The sequence below is a fragment of the Zootoca vivipara genome, chromosome 12, assembly GCF_965207765.1.
Source record: "Zootoca vivipara chromosome 12, rZooViv2.hap1.1, whole genome shotgun sequence".
In the NCBI taxonomy this organism is placed as follows: Eukaryota; Metazoa; Chordata; class Lepidosauria; order Squamata; family Lacertidae; genus Zootoca; species Zootoca vivipara.
The window spans coordinates 23,715,423-23,743,121 of NC_142595.1; the positions used below are offsets into that span (position 1 = coordinate 23,715,423).

Consider the following 27,699-nt stretch of genomic DNA (forward strand, 5'->3'; position numbering starts at 1 on the left):
AAGAAGCACTACAACACTCTATTCAATTAAGCAGTGCTCACAGTGGATTCTAAAACACAGTAATCTGGCTTCACATAAAAAGGAGTCTCTCCTTCTGTAGACACCCTTCCATGTGACCAATGTTAGCCAATCACTTGAGAACTACTAGAGAACGCTCTAGAATTCAGTTACCAACCAACCAAGTGTAAAGACATAGTAATGCATACAAGCGTTGGCAATTTCAGCGAATTAAATTACTAAATACCACCGACCTGTACAGCTTGAGGGTCCCATCTTCACCTCCCCTTCACCAGCGGAGACCTACTCCTGCCTTTTCCGCAGGAAAAGCCATTTAATAGGGACAGTGTCATAGTACCATCAAAAGAACCATCAGTGTATAATGGCGCTTTGCAAAGGGACATAAGCTGAACAGCTTTCTGCCCCAAAGCACTTACAGTCTCCATTTCTACGGTGGAGGAAATAACAAATGCCAGGGTGGAAAAAGAAAGCACTCCTATGTATTATTGAACTGCCCCATTGAAAGCTGTTGCTTCGCTTTAGGGCTGCTTTGATGTGTGTAGATTGTGGCTGTTTATTTTGACTAGTGTCTTTAGCACATCATTGTGAGACTGTCACACTTACAGAGATGTAGGGTATGTTCACATTACTGCTAATTCTGCCTCCAGCATTAGCCACGATCCATATCGATTCTGTAGTTTTCTGTAGTTTGTTGCCAAACACTGCTGTTTGGTGTGTCCCCCCAGACCTCCCCTCCCCAAAAAAACCAGTTTCACTCCAGCTAGAAAACCAAATGTGGATGAAACAGTGAAGCGAAATTTGAGACAGCTGTCGCACATATGGAGCTTACAACTTTGTGAATAGGAGTTCCAGTAGCAGGCGGGTTGTATGGGCAGGAAAACCAAAATGGTGCTGTGTGTTGGGCAAAGACATCCTTCTGATGTGAACAACACAGTGCTTAAAATGCACTTTGTGGGGGGGGGGAATGACCTTGCTGCGTTTTAAGCTTCTAATGTGAGCATACCCGTATTTTGGAATGTGTTGCCGAAACTGCTATGGCCAGGGATTTTTCCGTATTCTTTCTTCCATATTCAGAATGCCACTTTGTGGAAAAACCCACGGAACGTTCCGGGCACTGGAAAATTCCACATACCTGTGCTGATGTTTCCAATACGCTGCCTGCCTCAACTCACCAAGCTTTACTATCTTGAAATGTCTGCATTTTTTCTTGTGATCTGTCCTCACTTTCAGCATTCTTCCACTGAGCTCTTAACATGGGTATGGGCCAAGAATGACTTTCAGGAAAAAGATATATCGTGCATTTGAATTTTGAAGAGAACAAAATCCTGGAATGTTCACAGTTTGGAGTGGGGTGGGGGGTGGGGAATCAACGTATTGCAATAGCTTTCTATCTACTTTTTATGGTTTTAATAAAGCTAGATACAGGCTGCCTCAGTCAGCTGGAATTTTCTTGCTATGAAATCTCTCTCCCAGGGCCGTCTTGAGCAGATCGCACGCCCTGGTGCTGAGGGGCGGAGATCGCTCCGCCGCCCGCCCCGCCCTTGCAGGGCGCAAATGGTTTTCGCACGGCTTCGCCGCGCTGCGCCCTCCTTGCCAGGTCGGCGCCCAGCTTACCAGCCCCCCGCCATGGTGCACTGCGCCACCGGGGGTCTATGTAGAGCCGGCCCTGCTCTCTCCTTCCTTACACCCAGCCACCCTCCCTGATCTGAGAACATTGTGATCTGGAGTTCATGAATGGGGCAGGGGGCTGGGGGGGGGAGGCTTTGCTGTGTGCCAACCTTATGGTTCTGAAACCAAACTCAAATATGCTCCATGATCTTGTATGAAAAAGGGACTGGGGCTCCAAGCACCTCCCCCCGCAATGTTTTATTGCAGATGTATTCTGCAACATGTTCTCCCCTCCCAAATACTTTGGTTTTCGAATGCCTTGTGACTCGAAAGTCTTGGCTTCCAAACGCCGCAAACCCGGAAGCGAGTGTTCTGGTTTGCAAACTTTTTCCGGAAGCTGAATGTCCGACGTGGCTTCTGCGGCTTCTGATTGAGTGCAGGAAGCTCCTGCAGCCAGTCGGAAGCCGCACCTTGGTTTTCCAATGTTTTTGGAAGTTGAATGGACTTTCAGAATGGATTCCATTTGAGAACCAAGGTACGACTGTATTTTTTTTATTGATTTTGTCAGCTACGTATAAAATGCAGTGCATGAATTTTTAATACTGGGCTGACAGGGCCAAAGAAAAACAACAAGAAATGGTAAATAAAAGAAAAATTCAAAAAGCATTAACATTGATGGAATACGCAAATTCTAACACTTATGACACAATGGTGTGTGTGTGGGGGGGGGGGGAGAAATATCTAAACAAGCAGGGAAGCATATGTTGATTCAGGTGGCATTAGATTGTGTAACCCTCTCCAAAGTGATAGCTGAGTAATGGTGGGGGAATAATAGTTGAATGTTTGTTTGCATGACCTAGAAACAGGAACCAAACCGCATCAAAACGATCTGTCTTCAAAGTGCCACAGCCTTGCTATATTATTAGTAGTATTATTTCTTAAATTTCTATTCTGCCCTTCCTCTGAGGATCACAGGAAGGTTTACAATATAAAAACACAAAAATACATAACATACCGGTAGCAATGAACAAACACAATACCCACTCAATTGCAAGAGTAGAGTGTTCAGCTCCTGTGTTTGATGCTTATAATAGTGCTATAATAAATGATGCTGTAATAAAGGAGTTAGTCTCCTTTATTAGCAGTTGTGCGAATCTGTCATGGTTTCTCCATCCTACCATGTTATTGCTGCCCAGAGAAGGCTACAGCCTGTCCAGGAAACCTTGCCCAGAACATTTGTGGCATGAGAAGTTTCAGGATTCCAGCTGGAAGTTGCAAGGTATGCACTACCTGAAAGTTCTCTTTCAAACCAAAGACACCTGACGGTCGGGGACTCTTGCGTGACAAGCTGCTTCCTCCAGCCTGTTCTTGCAGGACCGAACCTGCAAAGGGTTCCTTTCACGTGGACATGCCTCCAGAGATTTTTGCACCCACTGTGCATATCCGGTTCTGGGATTGTAAGGGGCTGCTGGCGGGGAGACGAGAAAGGGACATTGCATCTCGGTTATCTTGGCACCCATCTGGCATTGACAAATTGACCCGGGTCCAAATCTGATCAATGGATGTCGCAATGGCGTTGCAAATCTGCCTCGGGGAGCGAGGACATTCCGCTTTCCAAAACAAATGCCTTTCTTGTTCATGTCCCTGTGAAGGACAGCGAGATGATCCAATGAGGGAAAGGCCAAGAGTTAGCCCTGCCCCTCAGCTTGCCTATATAAGGGAGCTCTCCAGGACTGAGCCTGCTGACTCTCCCACCCTGCATTGCCTCCTGCGGCCAGGGAGAACCATGACCAGTTACTCCAGCCGCAGCCAGTCCTTCTCTGGAGGCATCCAGGGTTCCCGAGGGGGGAGCCTGCGTAGCCTAGGCAGGTCTCAGACAGCATCGAGCATCTATGGGGGCACCCCAGCAAAGAACGGCCTGGCCTGGCGTTATGGGCAGGGCGGTGCGGAGGCGAACATCTTTGACATGAACGAAAAGGGCACCATGCAGAATCTGAACGACCGCCTGGCTGCCTATCTGGAAAGGGTGAGTAGCTGGAAGTTGGGTGCTGAGAACTGGCCTCAAGATACATGGGTGGTACAAATATCCCTCTGCCTACCTCAGGCTTTGCTTTTGGAAGGCGGAGGAAACAGGGACAGGGCTTGATTTCTAGCGTGGACCCTGTTGCTCCGTCTGTGTTGGCAGCTGTGCCACAGGGCCGGGCCTGCCGTTGGCAGAGTGAGACATGTGCCTCGGGCAGCTGACTTTAGGTGCACGAAAGGGCAGGAAATTGCCCCTGATTTGTTTAGATCATTACGGCTTCACTCCCAGGGAGAATGGCTCTTGTGGTGCTAAAATGACTTGGCCACTTTGCACCTTGACTCAGGCACCATGGGGAGGGCCATCATTTACTGTTCTGCCTCAGGCAATAAAACGGTTTGGCTTGGGCTGGATCTGCCGCGCCATCTTCCCTGGAAGAAAGCCCCAAGTTCACACAGTCAGCATTCAAAAACCGTTTCAGAAATGCCAAACGTTTGCAAATGCAGTCAGTTCAACCCTGTGAGATACTTCAATAAATCACGGGTGTGTGTGTGTGTGTGTGCGCGCGTTTTTTTTGCCAAATGGAATTGCTTTATAACAAGTTTATGCTCCCTAAAGGTAAAGGGACCCCTGACCATTAGGTCCAGTTGTGACCGACTCTGGGGTTGCGGCGCTCATCTCGCGTTATTGGCCGAGGGAGCCGGTGTACAGCTTCCAGGTCACGTGGCCAGCATGACAAAGCCGCTTCTGGCGAACCAGAGCAGCGCACGGAAACGCCGTTTACCTTCCCGCTGTAGCGGTACCTATTTATCTACTTGCACTTTGAGGTGCTTTCGAACTGCTAGGTTGGCAGGAGCTGGGACCGAGCAACGGGAGCTCACCCCGTCGCAGGGATTCGAACCGCCGACTTTCTGATCGGCAAGCCCTAGGCTCAGTGGCTTAACCCACAGCGCCACCCGCGTCCCCCACTGTTCTCTAAATCCACATCATGCATAACTGGGAAACTTGGGAAAATAGGACTTTCTGAGTTAGAAAGGCTGAACTGTTAGTAGATCAGTACATTGTTGGAAGTACTCCTGGGATTCTATCTATCTGTCTATCACCTACCTACCTACCTACCTACCTACCAATCTATCTAATCTATCATCTATTTTTAAATTTGTATACTGTATTGCCATATACCTCCAGGACTCAGGACAGTTACAACATAAACTTCCTGATTTCTGTGTTAGCTTGTACTTGATTTGGGGGTAGGATTTCCTGGACCTAGTGCATTCCATGTGGATTGCCCCCTCCTCAAACTACTGGCAAGAGCTGCTGCTAAGTGTGCATATATTAGCTTAGATTAGCCTACCTTACAAGGCTGTTGTTATTTGTAATTATTTGATTTCTTACGCACCCTTCACTGTAATGTCTCAGGGCAGGTTGCAGCAAATATGAAATAATAATTATTAATAGCAATTTAATAACAAATCACAGGAGTAGGCAGGATCCTATTGCAAAGATAAAAGTGGAAGAAGGGGGAGGATAAGGTACACAATGTTGAGTTCCTGTGTAGAAAAGCAAAATGCAAATATGTAATTTCATTCGCAGCAGCTCCCTTGCTTTAACTGCAACGTTTCATAGTCCTGATGTACAGCAATATATACATAAGGCTTTCAACCCTGATAAATCTCAACATGCAAAAAATAAAATAAAAAAAGACTCTGAATATGTGCAGTTTAAAACTTGGGCGTCTGAACTATCGACTCTCAGCCTAGCCTACCTCACAAGGCTGTTGTGAAGCCTTCAGCTTCCGGGAGTGAAATCAATATCCAAATATAGAACAGGAAGCAAGATATACATGTGATTTCACAACTCTCCGCAAATCACATACACATACCATTTGGTCAGCCTTGGCCAACAAAAAAGGATCCTTGCGCTAAAGTACAGCCTGCAGGGATTTTAATTTTCTGCAGCTGTAAGGTGTTTGATGATTCATTTTATCTTTTTTCTTATAGTTACTGCATATTAGTTAATAACAGCCCAGTCATGACAAGCAGGCCACTAGTGGCTGGGTGGCGGACATTGCAATAACGCCATTTCCCCCTAAGTAGGAAGGAAACACCTGGCTTTTATTTCAAGAGAATTACTTCTGAGTAAAACAAACCAAAGCCAGCAAATTCTGTTTTATTCTGTAGAGGCAGTACATTTTGGGAGTGAACGAAATAGTATGGAAATGGGGGAAAGTGCTTAAGCACAGACATCCCCTGTGTCTTCCTCTGTCCATCATTTGCCTAGCTGCAGTAACCTCTGCTACTTTTTCTGCTGCTCTGGGAGGGTCCCTCCTGAGTCCCATCTCTTGCTCTAATAGCTTAGCAACCACTTTCAAGTGTCCTTAATGGTGCTGAAGCCTTAAAGCTGCCTCCGCATTTTGTGCTCTAACTTTCTTCAGAAATCTCCAACTGACTTACTTTTTTAAAAAAATGAAAGTTAAGAATCTGGGTCCCCTGTTGGCTCAGGGCTTTGTCCATGTGTACCTTCTATAACACTCCACCACCGCTGTTATCCCCGGGTCAGATGTTGTGAATAACCCTCCATGACGTTCACAATTCATTCCCTGATGCTATTTTCCATGACCGTCACTTATGGATATTTTTAATCCCTCTAATATCAAACTCATGTGGGTCCTGTGCCAAAATGAGACCATTAAAAAAGTAAGGCAGTTGTTGTTTTCATCCTTGTAAAGGTTCCCCAGGTTTGTGTTACAGGGAACCAGGCAGAGGGCCTTCTCGGTAGTGGCACCCACCCTGTGGAACGCCCTCCCACCAGATGTCAAAGAGAAAAACATCTACCAGACTTTTAGAAGACATCTGAAGGCAGCCCTGTTTAGGGAAGCTTTTAATGTTTAACAGACCATTGTATTTTAATATTTTGTTGGAAGCCACCCAGAGTAGCTGGGGAAACCCAGCCAGATGGGCGGGGTATAAATAATAATTTATTATTATTATATATTATTGTGGAAGTATGTTTGTTAATTGAGCGAAATGGTTAAAAGCAACAACCCAGAAACAACCAGGCAATGACTTGTGTTCATTAGCTTCCTGGATCGACAGAAAGTTGAGAGTGTCAACTGAGAAAAGGAAGATAAAGAAGGAATTTCTCTGTTTGCACCCCAAAGCTATTGCAAGCTACTCTCTGGTGAGTAGACTGAACAGTCAAAACTACTTAAAGGAGAACACATCTGTGCTTGGTGGGGTTCAGCAACTCCTTTATTCTGTTTTTTTTTTACAAAAATCTCTTTATTTGTATATTCTTTTAAAATATTACAAAATACAATCAAATAAACAGAAAAAAGAACATACAGAAAAAAATAAAGAATAATAACGAAAACAGAAACATATAGAACATAAAATTTCAATCCAATACCCTTAACAAATAATGCATACGGTAGGAGCAAAGAAAGAAAAAACCCAAAGCAAATAAGACAAAACATACCCAAAAAACAAAATTGACTCCCTAAAGTTTGTACACCGCTTCCCTTTGTTTAACTTTCCCTTGTCTTGCTTCATCTGTGTTATTATTTACATAGATTCTCTATATTTCCCTACTTATCTTTCAATTCAAGCAAATCACCAATTCAATATTCATATCCTCTTTGATCAAATAGTCATCAACGTACTTCCATTCAGCTTTACGCTTCTGTTTGGGGATATTCCTAATTGCAGCAGTCATTTTGGCGAGGTTCATAAACTCTACCAGTTTTTCTTGCCCTTCAAGAATTGTTGGGATTTTTTCACCCTTCCGGTTCTGGGCAATGAGAAGCCTAGCAGCAACCCCTTTATTCTGATATCATCACCACCCTGTTTGATTTCCTCTGTCATATGCTAGGTGCGCTCCCTTGAGGAATCTAACACTCAGCTAGAGAACAACATCCGGGAGACATACCTCAAGCGAGCATCAACCGAGGCTCCGGATCTGAGCAGTTATTTCAACACCATCACTGATCTGAAGTCTAAGGTACCAGGGTGATTGCCAATTCTTCTTCTTCCAAAGGGCTGTAGCTTAGTGGCAAGAGCACCTGTTTTGCATGGAGGAGCTCCCAGATTCAACTCCTGGCATCTCCAGGGATGTGCAAGATTTTCAGTTGTAAAACAAAACAATTTTGCCTACGGATGGGCTTATTCTTGCACTAACAGAAGTCTGTCCTCTGGGCCTATTTTACAGCTCCAACTCTGGACTCGTGCATGGTCAGTATCCAGGCTTGGTTCTTTGGTTGCCTGCAGATCCCCCATGCCGAGATCTAGGATAGCATTATGGAGACTAACCAACCTCTTTCATCCCTCTGCAGATCCAGCAGGAGACCTTGAACAACGCTGGGCTGCTCTTACAGATCGATAATGCCAAACTCGCTGCAGATGATTTCAGAGTGAAGTAAGGACTCGTCATCCTAGCTGCCTCTTTCTGTCCATCATGCATATACAGCAGAGGCTTTCGACAGTGTGCCGTGGCACCCTGGGGTGCCTTGAATGATGGTCAGGGGTGCCGTGGGCAACGCTGCCTCTGTCCCTCTTTCTTCCCTCCCTCCTCTGATGCCCTATTGCAGTGGTCAGCAAACCTTTTCAGCAGGGGGCCGGTCCACTGTCCCTCAGACCTTGCGGGGGGCCAGACTATATTTTGAAAAATATATATGAATGAATTCCTATGCCCCACAAATAACCCAGAGATGCATTTTAAATAAAGGGACACATTCTACTCATGTAAAAAATGCTGATTCCCAGACTGACCGCAGGCTGGATTTAGAAGGCGATTGGGCCGCATCCGGCCCCCAGGCCTTAGTTTGGGGACCCTGCCCTATTGCTTCTCTCCCTCCCAAAGGCTTGCACAGCTGTTTGTTGCAGCAGCCCTGGCTACAAGCTCCCCAGGTGAATGGTGTCTCTGGGGCTGGCCATGGTGCGTTTCTCAGCCGCTCTGGGGCAGTGTGAGGAAGCATCTCTTTTTGGGGTGGGGCGGGAGCAGTTCAGAGATTGGGGCGGCAGCTGTGGCTGCCCAGAGGACTCCCAATGGGAGGGGAGAGGAGAGGAAGCTGAGGGAACCCTCCACAAGGGAGGTTGTTTGAGAAAGAGTGAGAGGCTGCTTGCTCTGCAGGCAAGGGGTGACATAACTGGGCTCCTGAGCTCTACAGGGGTGCCACAGAAATAATGCAGTTGATCAAGGGAGCCATGACCTCCAAAAGGCTGAAAACCTCTGATACACAGTATTATTCTGTGTATTCTGAAGGAGCGTCTCCACCCCCATCGTTCTGCCCGGACGCTGAGGTCCAGTACCGAGGGCCTTCTGGCGGTTCCCTCATTGCGAGAAGCCAAGTTGCAGGGAACCAGGCAGAGGGCCTTCTCGGTGGTGGCGCCCGCCCTGTGGAACGCCCTCCCATCAGATGCCAAAGAGAAAAACAGCTACCAGATTTTTAGAAGACATCTGAAGGCAGCCCTGTTTAGGGAGGCTTTTAATGTTTACTGAATTATTTCATTTCATTTTTCTGTTTAATAGATTATTTTATTTCATTTTTCTGTTGGAAGCCGCCCAGAATGGCTGGGGAAACCCAGCCAGATGGGCGGGGTATAAATAATACATTATTATTATTATTGTTATTATTGTTATTATTATTATTCCTTTTAAAAGGAGGGTGGGCTGCAACATGTTTTTCAACGGCCGCTGTGCCAGTATCCAGAGATGCAGGGATTAAATTCAGGCATTTCCAGGGAAAATTCTGGCAACAGGCCTGGGAGTAAAATTCTGGCTGCACTGTTTACCCCCCATCCCTGTAGGGTCAGCCACCCAGCCGTGGGCCTTGGAAGATGGGAAGGATCTGCTGCCATAAAGGCTACACAGAGGCACAAGTTAAAGAGAGGCTTTCCTTGTTAGAATTTTCCTTATTCTATAGCAATTTATCCAGCTTAATGAAAACTTCAAAATGCTGAAAAGTCACCATCACCATTGGGGAAAAAAGAAAAATGATCCACGTTGCTGTTGGTTAAAGCTGAACAGCAGATTTAGAGCCCCTCCAGATCTAGGGCTTTAGGGAGCTTGTATGGTTACTTATCTCCTTGGTTCAGGGATCACATAACTCCATAACCTACAACATTTCTCCGATGAAAATAGGGATGTCCTAAGGAAAAGCGGGACATTCCAGGGTCAAATCAGAAACTGGGACGGCTTCTGAAAATCTGGGACTGTCCCTGGAAAATAGGGACACTTGGAGGGTCTGAGATTAGGGGCTCTCAATAATACAGTGGTGCCTCGACGTACGAATTTAATCCGTTCTGAAGGCACCTTCGTAGGTCGAAAAATTCGTAAGTCGAAAAGCGCCATTGGAAACGCGATTTCCCATAGGAATGTATTGGAAACGGAAAAATTTGTAAGTCGAAGCAACCCCATCTAAAAATGTGTAAGTCGAAAAAACCCTATCTAAAACCGCCGCGGTTTCCGTTCGGATGTCGAGAAATTTGTAAGCGTGCAGCCATTTGCCCTAATTCGGTTGTTGAGTTGTTCGTAAGTCGAGGTACCACTGTAATAATAATAATAATAATAATAATAATAATAATAATAATAATAATAATATACCCCTCCCATCTGGCTGGATTTCCCCAGCCACTCTGGGCTGCTTCCAACAAAATATGAAAAAGACAACACAACCAGACCCTCAAGCATTGTCCCAGCACACCCTCAGTTATGTGGTTTTGCAGAGCCTTGGCTAGAAAATTGCTGCACAGACCCTTTTTGCCCTCTGCAGGCTGGAAACGGAGGTGGCCATGCGGCTGTCCGTGGAGGGGGACTTCGGTGGGCTGCGCAAGGCCCTGGAGGAACTCCACACCAGCCGGGCTACCTTGCAGGTGCAAGTGGACAACCTCCAAGAGGAACTGGCCTACCTCAAGAGGAACCACAAGGAGGTGAGAGTTGGGTGGGCGTAGGGACTCAGGAACAGCGGCGGGAAGCTTTTTCAACTATTCTGAGAGCCGCATGCCAGCGGTGGTTGAAGCCAGAGGCAACAGCGGGCAAAGCAATGGACGCAGATTTTACCTTTGCTCCCACCGAGTCTCTGCCCTTTATTTATTTATTTTCTATACTGCTTTATATATATTTTTGTTTATACACCTAGTTCTTTATTATTTAAAATTATATTCTCACATAACATAGACAACATTAAGCAAACATAAATAAACAATACAACAATATTTACAAAACATAAAAGATAAAAACCTTTCCCCTTAATTCAACACCATAGTAATCAAACATGTGCCTAGAATACTTCCCATCCTTCTCATTATACATTATTTTTCCTTTTATTTTCCACAGGTTTATATTATATTATATAATTTCATATCATTTCTTTTTCTTTTTCTTCCACCTGCTCTTCTTATCGTTATTATCTTACGCAAACATCATTCATTTTCTGCTAACATAGAGTTGTTCGTACAGTAAAGTTTTAAATATTCCTTATATATAACCCATTCTCTTGATACTTTTTGTATTGATTAGCCTCTTATTGAACCAGTAAGCTTTGCCAATTGTAAGTGTTCGAGCATTAATATTTGCCAGTCTAGGATTACCAGTAGGTTTTCATTTTTCCAATTTCTCACTATGAGTATTCTAGCAGCCGTTGATCCATACATAAATAGAGTTCTTTTACCTTTTTTAATTTCGGGTGGTAATATACTTAACAGAAATATCTCCGGCCTTTTCTTAAATGTTATTTTGAGTAATTTCTTTATATTTTTAAGAAGAATCTCAAAGCATTTGAGCATATTTACAGCATATTACAGCATAAATTAAAACATTTACAGCAAATTAAAACATCAATAAAAGATCAATAAAACAATCTGAAGAAAGTCAAATACCCAGTCAAAACAACATAATTAACAGAAGACTAAAATATTACCTTAAAGATTTCAAAATAAAACATTACAAAGGAGGTCAACTACAGAATACATATTTAACACAAACAAAAGTTAACAAAAAAAACTGTCTTAAACATTTTTTAAAAAAACAACATTGCTAAGTGAAGTCAAACATAAACTGCACATTTAAAACAGCATAATTAACAAGAGAATAAAATATGACCATAAGCATGACACAGCTGTTTGGCAGGCACAAAAAGATGGGGCAAAAGAATCCAGTAGTTAGGGTTTGTTGTCAGGCATAACGATGTCCCTCTGCTCTCAGCAGAAGCCTATTTACCGTGTTTCTCCAAAAATAAGACACTGTCTTATATTTATTTTTCCTCAAAAAAACACATGGTGGCTTATTTTCAGGGGATGTCTTATTATTATTAAGTATGGCACAGTTTAACCTACAAGGTTAAACTGCCTATCACTATGGCTTATTTTTGGGGTATGGCTTATTTTTGGGGTATGGCTTATTTTCGGAGAAACACGGTAGTAGAGCTGGTGAGTGTGGGCCCTACCCCTTAGGCAAGGCTGCCAAGTCTCCCGTTTTCCCTGGGAAATCCCTGTTTTTCCAGCTGTTCCTAGCTGAAAAAATGGATTTTTGGGGTTTTCCCCCGGTTTATTCTGACGCAGCGGCCATTTTGGAACTGGGCAAAGCAGCATCAAAAGTCACTTCTGAGCATGCTCCTCCCAGTTCCAAAATGGCGGCAGCGCTACTTCCGGTATGCTATTTCCGGCCCGGTCCCTTATTTCTCTGACAGCAACTTGGCAGGTATGCCCCTTAGGCCAGGTGGAAAGGGCCTTGCAGGGAGCAGCTTTCAAGACTCACAGCCCTTCAGGGCTTCTGGTTGGTTCCTCACTGATGTGCCTACTCGCCCCTCTTCTCGCCCCACAGGAGGTGACCTCTCTCCAGGGGAGGCTGGGGGGCACCATCAACGTGGAAGTGGACTCCATGCCCGGCGCAGACCTGCAGAAAGTGCTGGCTGAAATCCGTGACCAGTACGAGGACGTCACAGAGAAGAACCGCCAGGAAGCCGAAGCATTGCACAAGTCCCAGGTTAGGAAAGGCTCGACAAGCAGAGATGGTTAAATGGCTCAGGGGCAAAAGGCGGAGGGGGCGGCTTGCTGATGGGATGCATTTGCACGTAAATCTTTGGCCTTCGCCAACCTGGTGCCCTCCGTATGTTGCTGAGCAGCAGCTCCTATCATCCTTGACCATTGGCCAAGGAAGGCATGGGTTTAGCATCCTGTTTAAGGAAGTGTAGTTCTGTTTCAAAACAACATGACATGCTTTTCCCTTCCAGAAATCTAGCTGGCAAGAACATCTATTTTCTTTCTGTGCAGCTTTTAGGGATGATTCCATGACCTTCAGATTTGATTCAGGATCTGTTTCCATTTCTGGAAGACAGAGTAGCAACGTCATGTGCTGAAGTCTGCTCCAGCTCCAGCTTCCTTTTCTGTGCTTTGACATTTACATATTCAAATGCTGAGCATTCAAATAACTTCCCCCTCCTTCCTACGCCTCCCCAAGTTTCTGGTCCTTATGACTGCTGAGTTTAAGCTTAAGAATGTTTGGGCAGTGCCCACTGTTTTGCGAAATCTCAGATGCCAAAGGAAGGAAGGACAGACAGACAGAGTTAGTACATAACATAAATTTAAAGTGCTTTGCATTCGGTTCCCTGCATTGTTCCCTGGGAGCAAAATTAAGAACATCAATACAGAGAAACAAACACATACAAATGCATTTAATTTGCATTGCCTATTTAGTCTGAGGAAGCTTGGGGAGATGGGTTGGCTAGGAATGCTGAATTACTCTGCCATATTAAAAAGATGCTGAATAAACGCTGATGCAGAATTTTGATTTGATTAAAAAGAACCCCTAAGGCCCTTCTACCTAAGCTGGAAGAGGATGCAGGGAGGTCACACCAGAAATGAGGACTTCTTCTGTCTTGCAGGTCGACGCACTCAACCAGGAGGTTGCTGTCAGCAGCGAAGCTCTGCAGGCAGCTCAGCAGAAGGTCACGGAGCTCAAACGCCTGGCTCAGGCCTTAGAGATTGAGCTGCAGTCTCTCCGCAGCATGGTCAGTACCAGCCACTCTCTCCTGCTGCCAAGAAGCTGCGCATCGGAAAGCATTGTCAGAGTGATGTGGATTCCGTGATTACTCATGCTTGCCAACGGATTTGGAAATCTCTGTTTTCACTTCCTCTTTTAAAAAAAACTAACGCAAAATCAAGTTCCGGCCTTTAAGTCTGGATACCACAGCTTTTCAATTTGGGTGTGTGTATGTGTGCCATGTGTGCATTGAACAGAGTTCCCAGTTAAGAGAGAGAAAGATCTCCAGCACACTGCATATCTCTTAGCCTGTGTCAGGCTTGAGGAACCCTCTTCTCCAGCCACACCCCCCCAATGGCAACAAGAGGCAGGGAGGAAACAAGAATATGATTTATCCAGTCATCATGCTAAAGGCAAAGAATTCCAGTCATTCCTCCATAATGGAGTTGCTCACACTGAGCTCCCCCCTTCCCCTTCTAGCAACAACACCTGCTTCTACGGTGTCTGTCCGTGGACAATTGCATAGCTGCCAAGTACCCCGTTTTCCCCGGGAAACCCCCGTATTTTCTTACCATTTCCCGCAGGTGTCCCGAATGGCAAAATACCCCGTATTCCCCCCGGATTACAGAGCTCCTGCCGGCGGCCATGTTATTCTGGTGCCGCGCCGGCACCAGAAGTCACTTCTACGCACTTCCGGACATGCATAGAAGCGACTTCCGATGCCGCTGTGCCCATTTCCAAAATGTCTGCAGTGCCAGAATTCGCTTCTACACACTTCCAGACATGCGTAGAAGCGACTTCTGGCGCTGCGGACATTTTGGAAATGGGTAGAAGCGACTTTCGATGCCGCTGTGCCCATTTCCAAAATGTCTGCAGTGCCAGAAGTCGCTTCTACGCATGTCCGGAAGTGCGTAGAAGCGACTTCCGGCGCTGCGGCACTGATGATCCTGGATTTTTCAATCCGAAACTTGGCACCTATGCAATTGTCTCTCGCTCTTTGTTCTTGCACCCTTAATGAAAGCCATTTTTTGGGGGGAGAAGGGGAGGTCGGTTATGTTGTCCAGAGACATGTCAGTTAACTGCTCTGTCTCCCCTCCCCCTTCTCCTAACTCTGCATAACTCTGCTGTTCGCCTAGCTCTGAGCTGTTATCTCCCTGCAAGCCCTGCTGTAAATCAAGACTGCCTTTCTCCTCTCTGGAAGCTACAGGAGAAAGGGGTGGGGAGACCCCCACCATTCCTCCTCCTCTTCAGTCCAGTCCCTGACAGCCTGTCCCTATGGCTAGGGGACACATCATTTAATTTGCACAATGTATACTGGTCCCAGAAGGTGCTTTGGCAGAGAATTTATGCAACTTTGGGGAAGCGATTTGGTTTTTGGAGAAGGAGAGTCGCCCATCACGTGTTCCCTTGCAAGCATGATGGGAGTGTGCAACCTTTCATGTGTCCCTACATCTTTGGACACCAGATTGGTTGGGGGGCTGTGGTGCCCTCAAGCCCTGAGCTCCTTGCAGGAAAGGCAGGATATAAGAGAGACAACACAGGGCCTCTGCCAAGGCACCCGGCCATCTGCTTGGGACTTTCACAAAGCAACTCCCTTCTTTGTTTCCAGAAAGTGGCCCTGGAAGGTTCCCTGGCTGAGACCGAATCCCGCTACGGGATAGAGATCTCGCGCCTGCGTGATCTCGTGAGCGCCAGGGAGGCCGAGCTGTTCCAGCTCAGATCTGATGCCCAGAACCAAGCGGAGGACTACAAGCGACTGATGGACATCAAGAACAGGCTGGAGCAGGAGATTGCTACCTATCGGCACCTCCTTGAAGGGTAGGAGGATATGAGGGTGGGGAATGCAAACAAGGGTCCATCTCCCTGGACCTGTTGGTCACCATTCCTTCTATTTCTGAAGTTCAGGGGTGAGTCTGGATCTTTATGTCGCCGAAACAGGAGCCCTCACACACAAGAGGGAGGTAGCAGCAGGTTCAGGCGAACTCCAGGGTTGGAAGAACTACAAAAGATCTTTAGGGGAAACTAGCCTTAAGGTGATTCCAAGTCTTTGGGATCTTTTAACCGACCCAGTGTTCTTTTCTGCTCCCTTTAGGTCAGAGCCTGAGCCCCCGCCTACCCCAGGTAAGCAGAAAAACTTGGCTTTTAGGGTAAGGTTACCAGACGTCCCTGTTTCCCAGGGACAGTCCCCGAATTTACAAATCAGTCCCCATACAAAATCCATTGAAGTTGAAAAGTGTCCCCGGATTCATTGAAAAAAAATCTGGTAACCTTCTTTTAGGGTTCATTAGGAAAACATGCATATATTTGCATACATAGAAACTGCAAACCAGGACATTGTATCTTTCACAGATGAATTCAGTGGGGTTTACTCCCATTTAAACGGGGCTAGGAATGCGGCCCAAGTCTTTGGTCTGGAGTAAAACACACGGCACTCCTAAAGCCCATTGATGAGATCAGTGTATGGTGATTTCCCTGCACAATAAAAATAAATCAGCCCGGGATGAATCAGATCATAGTACAGGTACTGTACAGTAGTCAGTGTTTTGCAACACCGTTTGCCCACCAGGGGGCAGCGTGTCCCCACGCCAAACAGGATGGCAGTGCAATCACTAGCAACCTGGTCTTGCCTATGAGCATCGTAAGAGCATCATACCTGAAAGATGCGGGAAGACCGTATTATACAGCCAACCTTAAAAGGCAGCAGTTTCCTTCTACCAGCCCCTTGCAGTTACACAGTCTAGGACACAAGCTGAGATCAGGAGTATGGCAGCACAATGGCTTGAGCGAGGGAGTCAAGCCACACGTCTGTGGAAGGAGAAGAGAAAACAAACAAGCCATCAGGCGTTGTCTAAGCAGTTTGTCCTGGGGTTGTGTGTGTGTGTGTGTGTGTGTTGGGGGGGGGGGAGTGTCTTTCCAGACTCTAAAGACAGCCTGACTTGGAACATGAGCCAAAGGGCCAGGTCTCTCAATAGCTTCAGTGCACACACTTCTCTGGATTTTGCAACGCAGTTCTCCAGCCAAGCGATGTGTCAGAAAATGCATCTGCCAGGATGATGCGTGGACAGAAATGCACACTGCAGTGGAAATAGCACACGCCGATGCACTGATCAGAGGAAACTGCTTTGCAGGGGTGGGTGGGGGTGGGGGAAGTGCACATTGGCCAAAATTGCATACAAACGTGCAGATGGCTGGAAGAATTCACACTAAAATGCTGATGGGTTTTCACAAGGACTTATAAAAAAAGAGAAAAATGTTCCCCCGCAATGGCAATGTGGAGAACAATAACAATAGCAGCAGCAGCAGCAGCTCATTATTTATACCATGCCCATCTGGCTGGGTTTCTCCAGCCACTCTAGGTGGCTCCCATAAGAATATTTAAAACATCAAACATTAAAAACTTCCCTAAACAGGGCTGCCTTCAGATGTCTTCTAAAAATCTGGTAGCTGTTTTTCTCTTTGACATCTGATGGGAGGGCGTTCCACAGGGCGGGCGCCACTACCGAGAAGGCCCTCTGCCTGGTTCCCTGCGACTTGGCTTCTCGCAGCGAGGGAACCGCCAGAAGGCCCTCGGTACTGGACCTCAGTGTCCGGGCAGAATGATGGGGGTGGAGACACTCCTTCAGGTATACTGGACTGAGGCCGTTTAGGGCTTTGAAGGTCAGCACCAACACTATGAATTGTGCCCGGAAACATATGGGGAGCCTGGACTAGACTTAAGGCTGAAAAAATGAGAAAAACTTAACTTGGCTGTTCTTCCCATCCTTACAGAGCCCTCCTCAAGCCGCCGGGTGAAGACTCTGATTGAAGAGCTGGTGGATGGCAAGGTGATCTCCTCCCGGGTGGAGGAGGTGGAGCACCAGCTCTGAACGAGGCTGGCTTGGCCACAGAAAGGGCTGGCAGAAGACGGGTGATGGTGGCGGGTGGCGCTGGGGCCACGATTCTGCATGACTTTTCCTGCCAGGCTGATTATATACATGGCCAGGCTTCTGTCTTCAAATAAAACGAGTCTTTCACTTCTGCTTTGCTGTGGTTTCTGAGATAGGGCTTGGGGGGGGGGGCCTTCAAGTCAACATGTGACATTTTCTCCTCTACTTGCACCTCCTGGGTCCTATCCCCTCCATTATATTCCACTGCTGTGTTTTTATCTGGGGGTTGGGGACTGAGCCTTCATGATGGAGCACATGGTTTTTGCAGAGGTTCAATCCCTGACACCTCCAGGTAGGGAGGTGGGAGGGGCTTCTGACTTGAAACCCTGCTGCCAGTCCGTGTTGACAATACTGAGCTCGATAGGCCCATGGGTCTGACTTGGAATGAGGCACCTTCTGGTGTTTCCCATCTGCCTCCCTTTCTTCCATCAACATCACAGGGGAAGGACTGTAGGTCTGTTGTTGATCATCTACTTTGCACCCAGAATGTCCCGGGGTCAATTCCTGACATTTCCACGTTGGGCTGGGAGAGACTGCTGCCAATCAGTGTAAACAATGCTGGGCTGGACGGACTAATGGTCTGACTCGTTATAAGGCAGGTTTCTACATTCCCTGGGCAAAAAAAAAAAAAAAGGTTGGACTCCACCTCCCATCCTCTCTGAGTATTGGTGACGCTGCCTGGGGCTGGTAGGAGTCCAACAGCCAGGAGAGAACACCAGACTCGCTGGTCCTATTCTATGTGGTAACTTGCTTTAAAATCTGATTTAGGGATGATGGAATTGTAGAGTTGGGAGGGTTCCCGAGGGCCATCTAGTCCAACCCCCTGCGTTGCAGGAATCGCACCTAAAGAATCTCCGACAGAAGATCATCAAACCTCTGTTTAAAAAACCTTCAATCAAGGAGAGTAGCCCATTTTGCCCTTGAACAGCTCTTACCATCAGAAAGTTATTCGTGATGTTTAGTCGAAATCTCCTTTCTTGGGATTTGAATCCATTGGTTTGGGTCCTACCCTGTGGAACAGGAGAAACAAATTTGTTCCATCTTCCACGTGGCAGCCCTTCAGGTATTTGAAGATGGCAATCATGTCTCCTCTCGGTTTCCTCTTTCCTAGGCTAAACATACCCAATTCTCTCAACTGTTCCTCGTAAGGCTTGGTTTCCAGACCCTTGATCGTCTTGGCTGCCCTTCTCTGCACACGTTCCAGCTTGTCAATATCCTTCTTAAATTGTGGTGCCCAGAACTGAACACAGTATTTCATGTATGGTCTGACCAAAGCAGAATAGAGTGGCACTATTACCTCGCTTGATCGGGACACTTCTGTCGATGCAGCTTAGAATAGCATTAGCTGTTTTTGCTGCTGCATCACACTGTTGACAGTGACAGAACGGTTCCTTTACACACTTCCCATGCCATTCACACATAAAGTTTGTAGTACATGGACTTACTTTGACAGAGCATGAGGAACCTTCTCTGCAGTGATACCAGACATTATTGTTAGGCAGTCACCCATGCTATAATTTTAGAAGCCCGCAAAAAAGTTTATTTCAGCAAGCCTACCAGGACACAGAATTTATATAGCTATTTTAAAGAGTCACTGATTTTAACTATATTTTAATTGATATACCACATTGTTGTTTTTGAGTTTTAAATGGATCTGTTTATATTTTTTTCTCCAACTAAATGAATAAAAACCAGAACTGGGAAGGGAGAAATATTCTCTCCCCGCCCGCTGCTTTATATGTGAATGGGACAGACATGTGATTAATAGTCTTTTGGCATCTGGCTTGTCCCTCAGTTACTGTAGGTCAGGGAGTAGTTGTTGAACTACGATACTCCGCGGACATCTGAGATCAGCACCTCGGCTCCCTGTGCGTCATAGGCAAACCCAAATATAATACCGACCATCCTTGGCCATATACTCTTCTTGCCACCAGGTGGCAGTAGAAGCTGCAAAATCCATCCCAGGAACCCGCTCAATCTCTAGGTAATTGAGAGTGTCTCTAGCAGGTGCGAGAGGGAACTGGACAACAACTCCCGCAGAAAGATAGTCAAAGACCAGGGATGATGGGAGTTGTAGTTCAGCAACATCAGGTCGACCAGAGATTCCTCACCCACCAGCTGCGATATAACAATGGAGTTGTCTACACTGGACTTTGCTGCTGCACGGACTTGCAAGGGTTAAAGGTAGTTTCTTTGCAACATGCTTGGATTGAAACTGCTGCTCTTTTAACGGGGTAGGTAGGTGGAAGAATGGTTTGGTTTAAAAAAGTTTCTCTTTGGGTGCGAGTGGGGGGGAAGCAAGTAAGAGTCCTTTAAAAAGTTGCACGATTCCTGCAGCATGAGCTTTTTATAGGCAAGAACATGACCCTCCCAGTTGGAAGTTATTGTACTGCTAGATGACCCATTCTGAGCCTGTTCCACATTCAGTGTTCTTAAAGCTAGAAGTTCAAAAACTCATTCCCGAGGGTGAAAAAATAAGTAGAAATACGATCCGCGATAGAGTCGTCATGCTGTTCCATGTGTGGCCACCAGATGTCAGTGCAGCCTGCATGTTAAGGAGGGTGGGGGGATGTGCCAAAGGAAACCAGGCTGTACCATGGACAGCTCACCATCTAGGGGTGCAATAGGACAAGGAATGCATCTATTAAGCTACACCTACGGGACTCAAGCGAGCAGACTTTCCCAGAGCCAAACAAGACCAGCCGATGGTGTAATTCCTTTTAAAAGCAGCTGCTGGGGAACTCGCGTTGCATCACACCCTCTCCCCTAAATCGCACCCCCCCCCCAAGGATTTGCCTTCTGCAATGGAACAAATAGCACTGAGGGTTAAGGGAAGATCCGATTTGGGTGGCCACTCCCCCCCCCAGCTGTTTTTCAAATGATAAAAAAGTAAGTTAAAACAGACAGGACTTCCGATCCTGAGTCTCTTTATTGATGCTTCGGACATCTAAAAAGTCCACGCCCTCCTTCTGAAACCAGCCCAGCCCCTAGTGAGACCTGGGTTAGTTCTGGCTGCGCAATTGCAGGATCCTGGAGGTCCCTGCGAAAGACGCACCCTTTGTCTGCAAGGAGTGAAGAATGAAAATGGAATTCTCCTCTGCTCTCTCTCTCTCTCATGTACCAGAACTTGACAAGGACAGGCAGCTGCAAAGGCACTTTAATTCAACCCCCCCCAAACCAGGCACTCTGAACAGATGAGATGCCCCTCTCCGCCACACTCTTAGTAGACTCCAGGAATCGCAATTTTAATTCCCCACGGTGGCCCCACAGTCACATCGCTGCAGGCATTGTGGGAAATGAAAATGGCAGCTCCCAGGCTGGGCTGATGGGAGCGCGGCTGTCGCTTTGCTGCCTGCCGCTGTTGTTGCTGCCATGTTAGGCTCAACCACGTGGGAAGGGGACCACCAGTGTAGGAAGGCGCTCACTAGAAGGCACTTTGCTGAGGGCTCCCTCAAGCCCACAGCCGGTTTCTGCTGCCTCCGATCGCCTTGACATACCCTCCAACATTTCTCTGATGAAAATAGGGACGTCCCATTCCGTAAGGATAATTTTGCTATTTATACCCCACACATCTTACTGGGTTGCCCCTACCACTCTGGGCAGCTTGCAACATATATAAAAACATAATAAAAACATTAAAGAATCAGAAGAATCTTTATTTGCACCAGCCACTAGCCATAGCAATAAAATAAAATAAAATGTACTGAAGATAAGAAGTAAAAACTTAACTATAGAAAATACTTTTTTGGGGGTGGGGTTTACATCCATAATCAAATAACAGATCTTATTCTAATTACCCCCACTAAAAACCTTGCAGTTTTTGCTGTCACCTGATCATCTTGATCTGCTAAAAGAAAGGAAACAGTAGCAATGGCTGAGCAACCAGCGTGGACAATAATAGAGGGGTAATAAGCTCTCTCCTCAAATCTTTATAAAGAGTGCAAACCAGAAGCACACGAGCCACTGATTCAATACTGTATAAAACATTAAACATTTTTTTAAAAACAATACAGGTGGCGCTGTGGTTAAACCACTGAGCCTAGGGCTTGCTGATCAGAAGGTCGGCGGTTTGAATCCCTGTGACGGGGTGAGCTCCCGTTGCTTGGTCCCAGCTCCTGCCAACCTAGCAGTTCGAAAGCACGTCAAAATGCAAGTAGATAAATAGGAACCGCTACAGCGGGAAGGTAAACGGCATTTCCATGTGCTGCTCTGGTTTGCCAGAAGCGGCTTTGTCATTCTGGCCACATGACCTGGAAGCTATACGCCGGCTCCCTCGGCCAATAATGCGAGATGAGCGCGCAACCCCAGAGTCGGTCACGACTGGACCTAATGGTCAGGGGTCCCTTTACCTTTACCTTTAATACAGGATTGCCTTCAGATAGTTCGGGGGTCTGATAACTCCATCCCCTCCAAATTTTCTCCAATGAAAATAGGGACGTCCTAAGGAAGAACAGGACATTCTGGGATCAAATCAGAAACCGGGATGGCTTCTCTAAATCAGGGACATCCCTGGAAAGCAAGGACACTTGGAGTGCCTGTCTTGAGTGCTTTGTGTAAAGTAAGCATGACAGTGAGTTGTCTTTGGCTACTCTAAGGGCACTTAGAAAGGCCTGATGTTGCCCAGAGCTGACCCAAGCTGTGAACATAGGAATGTTGGATGCTAGTCCAAAGAACATGGGTCTAGATCAATATCGTCAACACTGACTGGCAGCAGCTCTCCAGGGTTTCAGACTGGAGGTCTCTCTCCCAGTCCTGCCTGGAGATGCTGGGGATGGAACTGGGAACCTTCTGCATTCAAGGCTGGCGGTCTATCCACCAAGCCACAACCTTCTCCCAGTTTCGTATTTGGTTACGAAGAAGCTTTGGCTCCAAGCCCTGGCGTGTTCCCTGCTCTATACCGCTATCTGCTGAGAATCCTGGACACGAAGGTCAAGGAGGAGGTTGGAGGCCATTACCAGGAGGAAGGTGATGGTAGCCGTTCTTGCTAAATTGGCGATGGAGACAAGGTTCTTGCATCCTGAGAGGGGTGACGAAGAGCTGGGGCACACTCTACATCTCTGAGTCAATATTTTAATTCGCAGCCGGTACCTTTGAATTAAAGCTTTGGCATCAGACCCATTGCTAGGAAAGCGCCAAGAGTGTTTGCAGAGCCAGGCCTGGCGCTGCTTGCCTGCCCTCTCAGAGCCAGCCGTTTGCAGATGCCAAGGACCCTCCAGCTGCTCAGGAAGACAATGGATGGAGGGCCTAAACTGCAACTCAGAAAGACCATTGAATAAACCAGAACTGCAGAACGAGACTGTCATGGGGGTTGAACTTGGGATCTTCCTCCTGCAGAGCAGATGCTGTGCCACTGAGTCACAGCCCTTCCCCTCGCTAGCTTTTTCTATAGATTGTTGCTGCCGTCCCCACTTAGTCCACATGGAAGCAGAATCCCTAGGATGCCTGCAAGGATCCTGGGAAGTGTAGTTTACTGCCCGCAGACCTAGATTTCCCAGTGCCCCCAACAAACTACAATTCCCAGGATTCTTTGGAGGAAGCCATGTGCATTAGGCAAACATATTTGGTACACTTTGACCTGTGAATCTGTGCTGATGAAGAATAATCGAAACAGGGCCTTGTCCTGATGTTGATGTTTACTGGAATTTATCCTTATTAAAACTCTGTGAAGATACTGTTTTGAAATCATCCTTCTTTGGCCTGAGTTCTTGTAATTTATCATTTATTTCTGGACTCTCTCAAGAACTCCAATTTCCACTATACTGAATCAGGCCATTGAGCTGAGAATTGTCTTTATGGTGACTGGCAGCGGTTCTCCTGGGTTTCAGGCAGGTAGGGCATTTTCTGCCTGACTTGGAGATGCCAGGGATTGAACCTGGGACCTTCTGTATTCAAAGCAGATGCTCTTCCACTGAGCCATGGCCCTCCCCAAATTTCTGCAGCAAGGAGGCAAGGGAAACACAGCCCAGACCACATATGAACCTTTCAGATGCAAAGCATGCAATCTGGTCACCAAGGCATGGTCCCTCCTCTCTGGAAGTCCTGGGAGTCAGCTGCTCCTTGGATGCTGTGGAAATCTCCCACTGGTTCGCTGTGACGGACCCATGAAGCTCTTGGTCAACCTCGGGCTCTGCATGCTTCTTCAGGCTGGCTTCCTGTTGCCCCTCCAAAATCTGGAGGAGCCAGAAATCAGATGGCTGATTGCAGCAGACTGAGTGGCATCCCCAAACTTCGGCCCTCCAGATGTTTTCGACTACAATTCCCATCATCCCTGACCACTGGTCCTGCTAGATAGGGATCATGGGAGTTGTAGGCCAAAACACGTGGAGGGCCGCAGTTTGGGGATGCCTGATATAGAGGGTTGCCAGGCTTCTGGGCTTGACCTGAAATGGATGAGTGGCAGGTGGATCTCCAGGCGGGAGACAGGGCCTTTAATCATAACGACAAAATTATTAGGAAGGCTCGCAAGCTTCACCCTGGCAGGAGACAGCTGCAAACTATGGCACAGACACTTGGGAGGGTGTGTGTGTGTGTCTGCCCTCTTCTGCTCCCCTCTCAGCCTCCAGGGTCTACATCACCAGGGGCTACCCCGAGCTCTCAGGTGTGGGCCCTGAAATCTTGAAGAGTCTGGGTTGCTGCTGTCCTGGCAACCCTAGTTGTGCAGGCCCCAGGAAACACAAAGCAACTCACCCACCCTGCCTGCTAGCTGCCCCATGCTGTGTAGTGGGGTGACTCAAAAGCCAATAAAATCACTGTCAGGGGTGGAAAGATGGGGGGGGGAAGGTTTATTTCAAGCTTAAGCGATAAAGAGGCACAGAGAGTTAACACTCCCAAGATTCTGTGCACCACGCAAAGGCACAGAAGCTCAATTTCGTCTGCAAAAGTTTCATGCGAACACTACATGTTATGAATACACGTAAGCTACTTGAGGCACGATCAGCACATATGCGCATTCCCATTGGTTACAGAAGCATGATCCTATTTGCATTTGCAACACCAGGGCAGTGTTAAAGCAATGTTGCAATTTTAGCTTGGTTTGCTGTCCGTATCAGCTAGTTGCACAGTTGGAGCAGATTATTCCCACAATGTGGGGATCTCTTTGCGGCCCGAGGCAGTGGTGCTTCTGAATGCCATTTGCTGGAAAGCGCATGAATGGAGATTGGTCTTACGCTCGGCTCCTGCTTTTGGGTTTCCACTGGTTGGCCACGGTGACAACAGGCTGTTGGACTAGGCCCAATCCAGCAGGCTCTTTTCGTGTTATTATATGCTCTTAGTTTTCATTCCCGAAATTCCTTAACAAAGCCCACAATACCAATTCACACCCAGGACATCAAGTGTTATCTGTGGAAAACACAGGGTGGGAGAAAAAAAAACAGGCTGCAAAGCCTTCCTCAGAGGACCCTTGGTGAGCTGTGTGCATTTCTCCTCAGACGCCGGGCGGGACTGGTGTTTGCACACACAAGAGCTCGCCAAAAGGGAGTGTCTGGCAGGCTGCCACTATTTGGCCCTGAGGGGGAAAAATCTTGTGTGGGTGGGAGCCATGTTTTCTTCTCTTCCTCCTTGGCAGCCAGGCCCTGCAGGAATGGCAAAGAACTCAACGCACCTTGCATGTTAAGGCAGACACCCTTTGCTTCTGCCTGGATCAGGCCAAACTGGAGCAAAGGAGGAAAAAGAGGAGGCCTCTGCGTGAGGCAAAACAACAACAACACACAAGTCATTTGCACGACCATGTTTCGCTTACTCCAGCCCTGTTTGTCCAGAGGGTCCAAAAGTGCTTGGAAAGTCCTTTTGGCCTCGTTCCTCTTTCCCTTCTCCTCAGAGAGAGAAGGAGGACCAGTTGGTGTTAATGGACCTATCTGAGCTGTGCCCATTAATTTCAGTCGGTCTCCTCAGAGTAGGGCTTTGTAGGAGACAACCCCAACCCTGGCAAAGGGAGGCCTACGTTTCCAGTAAGCTCTGAGTTTTTTTCCCCTCAAGTGGCATGCTGAGAGGCTTCCTCATCAGCAGATGCCAAGGTCAAGATATGGAAAGGGTTTGGCTGGCCATTTCATAAACTTAGGAATGTGGGAAGTTGGCTTACACTGAGTCAGGCCATTGGCCCTTCTCGTTCAGCATTCCCTGCCCCAGGGCCCTTTGACCTTGGCCTCCTGGTGTTGTTGGACTACAGCTCCCATGGTCTTCAGCCAGCTCATAGCCAGGGGTTGGGAAGTTGTGGTTTGACAAGATCTGGGGACCCTAGGTTGAAGAACCCTGATCTGGTCAGACCTCACCTGAAGTACTGTGTCCAGTTCTGGGCACCACAGTTCGAGAAGGATACTGACAAGCTGGAACGTGTCCAGAAGAGGGCAACCAAAATGGTCAAAGGCCTGGAAACGATGCCTTATGAGGAACGGCTTAGGGAGCTGGGTATGTTTAGCCTGGAGAAGAGAAGGTTAAGGGGTGATATGATAGCCATATTCAAATATATAAAAGGATGTCATATAGAGGAGGGAGAAAGGTTGTTTTCTGCTGCTCCAGAGAAGCAGACACAACACAATGGATTCAAACTACAAGAAAGAAGATTCCACCTAAACATTAGGGAGAACTTCCTGACAGTAAGAGCTGTTCGGCAGTGGAATTTGCTGCCAAGGAGTGTGGTGGAGTCTCCTTCTTTGGAGGTCTTTAAGCAGAGGCTTGACAGGCATATGTCAAGAATGCTTTGTTGGTGTTTCCTGCTTGGCAGGGGGTTGAACTGGATGGCCCTTGTGGTCTCTTCCAACTCTTTGATTCTATGATTCTACACTGACTGGCAATTGCTCTCCAGGGTTTCAGGCAGGGGACAATCCCAGATCCTGGGCACTGGACCTGGGACCTCCTGCCTGCAAAACAGATGTTCTACCACTGAGCTGTGACCCTTCTTCTTCTTAGCAGGTTAGCATCTTTAGTTCTTTCTCTATTTTACTCCAAGGAGAGGGCGATTCTGCCTCCTGGAATGGGAGGTAGGAAGCCCCAGACATACGGTTCGGGGCCGGGCTGATGTATTATAGCCCTTCCAGCGACGAGGTGTGTTGGCCAGGAGTAAAATAAAATAAAATAATTGAAATAGATGCATCCAGCCAAGGTATCTGCAGAGCAGGTGGAGGCAGACCATGGACCGTGAGGATGATCTACGTTGGGTCACTGGACATTTGGCAGTTGTCCTTTGTGGGCTAGTGGGAACCAGTCCTCTTTTGCAAAATGGCACCTTGCACCAGATGGTTCCAGAAGAGTCTGCAACTGTCCCAGCTCTATCCAGCAGCATTTCGCTGCGTTCTGGAATCTGCATTGCACTGCGTTCCGGAATGCAACCCCAGAAAGGGTGTCAACGTTACCCAGAACCAGTGGGGCAGCGCCGCTCTCTCCCCTCACCACAATTTGCAAGACGCCAAGAAGGAGAGGCAAGCCAGAATCTGAGCTCTTCCTTCTGAAGGGATGGGACAGAAGGGAGGCACAATTTGGCGATGGTACAGATTTCCACAGGCACTTGGTAGTGCCACCAAGGCACAACTGAGAACGGATTCAAATGAGACTTACAAAAAAAAACAAGTCAGCATGCTGTTTTGAGATTCAGCAACTATCAGAGAAGAGAGGAGCCATGGGAGCTAAGAACGGCTTCAGGAAAGAGGTTCTCACCGAGGTGGTGTCCCTCATTTGATTGCTCCTCCATACAAAAGAACAAAACAAAACCGTTCGATGAATCCACGCACCTAGAAATCTAGCAAGTTAGGGAGGAAGGTCCCAACATTCCATTCCCAGCGACCTAGCTTTCTATTTGCAGGGGGGGGGGTCTATGGGAGAGAATTCAGCCATGCGAGCTTTCACTTGCAGCACTGCAGCCTAGAAAATGGTAGCTACCCCCCCCGCCCCCTGTGACCTCCAGGTTTCATGTGGCAAAGCCAGAACTGCAAAGCAAGAGCTTTGGTAGCCAAAGCAAGCCAAGGCAACCTTTCTCACCAACTGTCAGAGCAGGAGGTCATTTTCCCAAACGAGGGCAGTGCATTTTAGCTGAAAACAGGCCGTCGCTGGTTTTCCGCTGATGCTTCTGTTTTCTTGTTGGCCAACGCCCTGGCTTAGTCACTGATTAATGGGAAGAGCTGGGTGCTCTCTCTGGAGACGATTCTGGGGCTCTGCCCAGGG

General features: G+C 47.3%; 1 protein-coding gene and 1 long non-coding RNA gene across 3 annotated transcripts; one reads left to right on the plus strand and one right to left on the minus strand.

Moving 5' to 3' along the window:
- Window positions 1–2,867: 2,867 nt before the first annotated feature.
- Window positions 2,868–17,638, plus strand: LOC118094861 (keratin, type I cytoskeletal 19). The gene is made up of 9 exons (XM_035135582.3): window positions 2,868–3,652; window positions 7,517–7,645; window positions 7,977–8,059; window positions 10,416–10,572; window positions 12,464–12,625; window positions 13,524–13,649; window positions 15,231–15,439; window positions 15,714–15,742; window positions 17,390–17,638. Exons 1-9 carry the CDS (start codon window positions 3,185–3,187, stop codon window positions 17,485–17,487), a joined length of 1,461 nt encoding a protein of 486 aa, XP_034991473.3. The 5' UTR covers window positions 2,868–3,184; the 3' UTR covers window positions 17,488–17,638.
- On the minus strand, window positions 13,547–27,699 carry LOC148683827 (uncharacterized). Of its 2 annotated transcripts, XR_015946562.1 has the most exons (4): window positions 27,517–27,699; window positions 18,483–18,557; window positions 16,275–16,426; window positions 13,547–13,684 (listed from the first exon to the last, which is right to left on the minus strand). It is a non-coding gene; the product is annotated as an uncharacterized LOC148683827 (long non-coding RNA). The 2 variants fall into 2 exon arrangements; XR_015946561.1 differs by lacking the exon at window positions 13,547–13,684 and having other exon boundaries at window positions 15,888–16,426.

Coding starts and splice junctions, on each gene's coding strand:
- LOC118094861 (XM_035135582.3), top strand. CDS start 3,185: ATGGATGTCGCAATGGCGTTGCAAATCTGCCTCGGGGAGCGAGGACAT. Junction 8,060..10,415: donor GCAGATGATTTCAGAGTGAA/GTAAGGACTCGT, acceptor TGCCCTCTGCAG/GCTGGAAACGGAGGTGGCCA. Junction 10,573..12,463: donor TCAAGAGGAACCACAAGGAG/GTGAGAGTTGGG, acceptor CTCGCCCCACAG/GAGGTGACCTCTCTCCAGGG.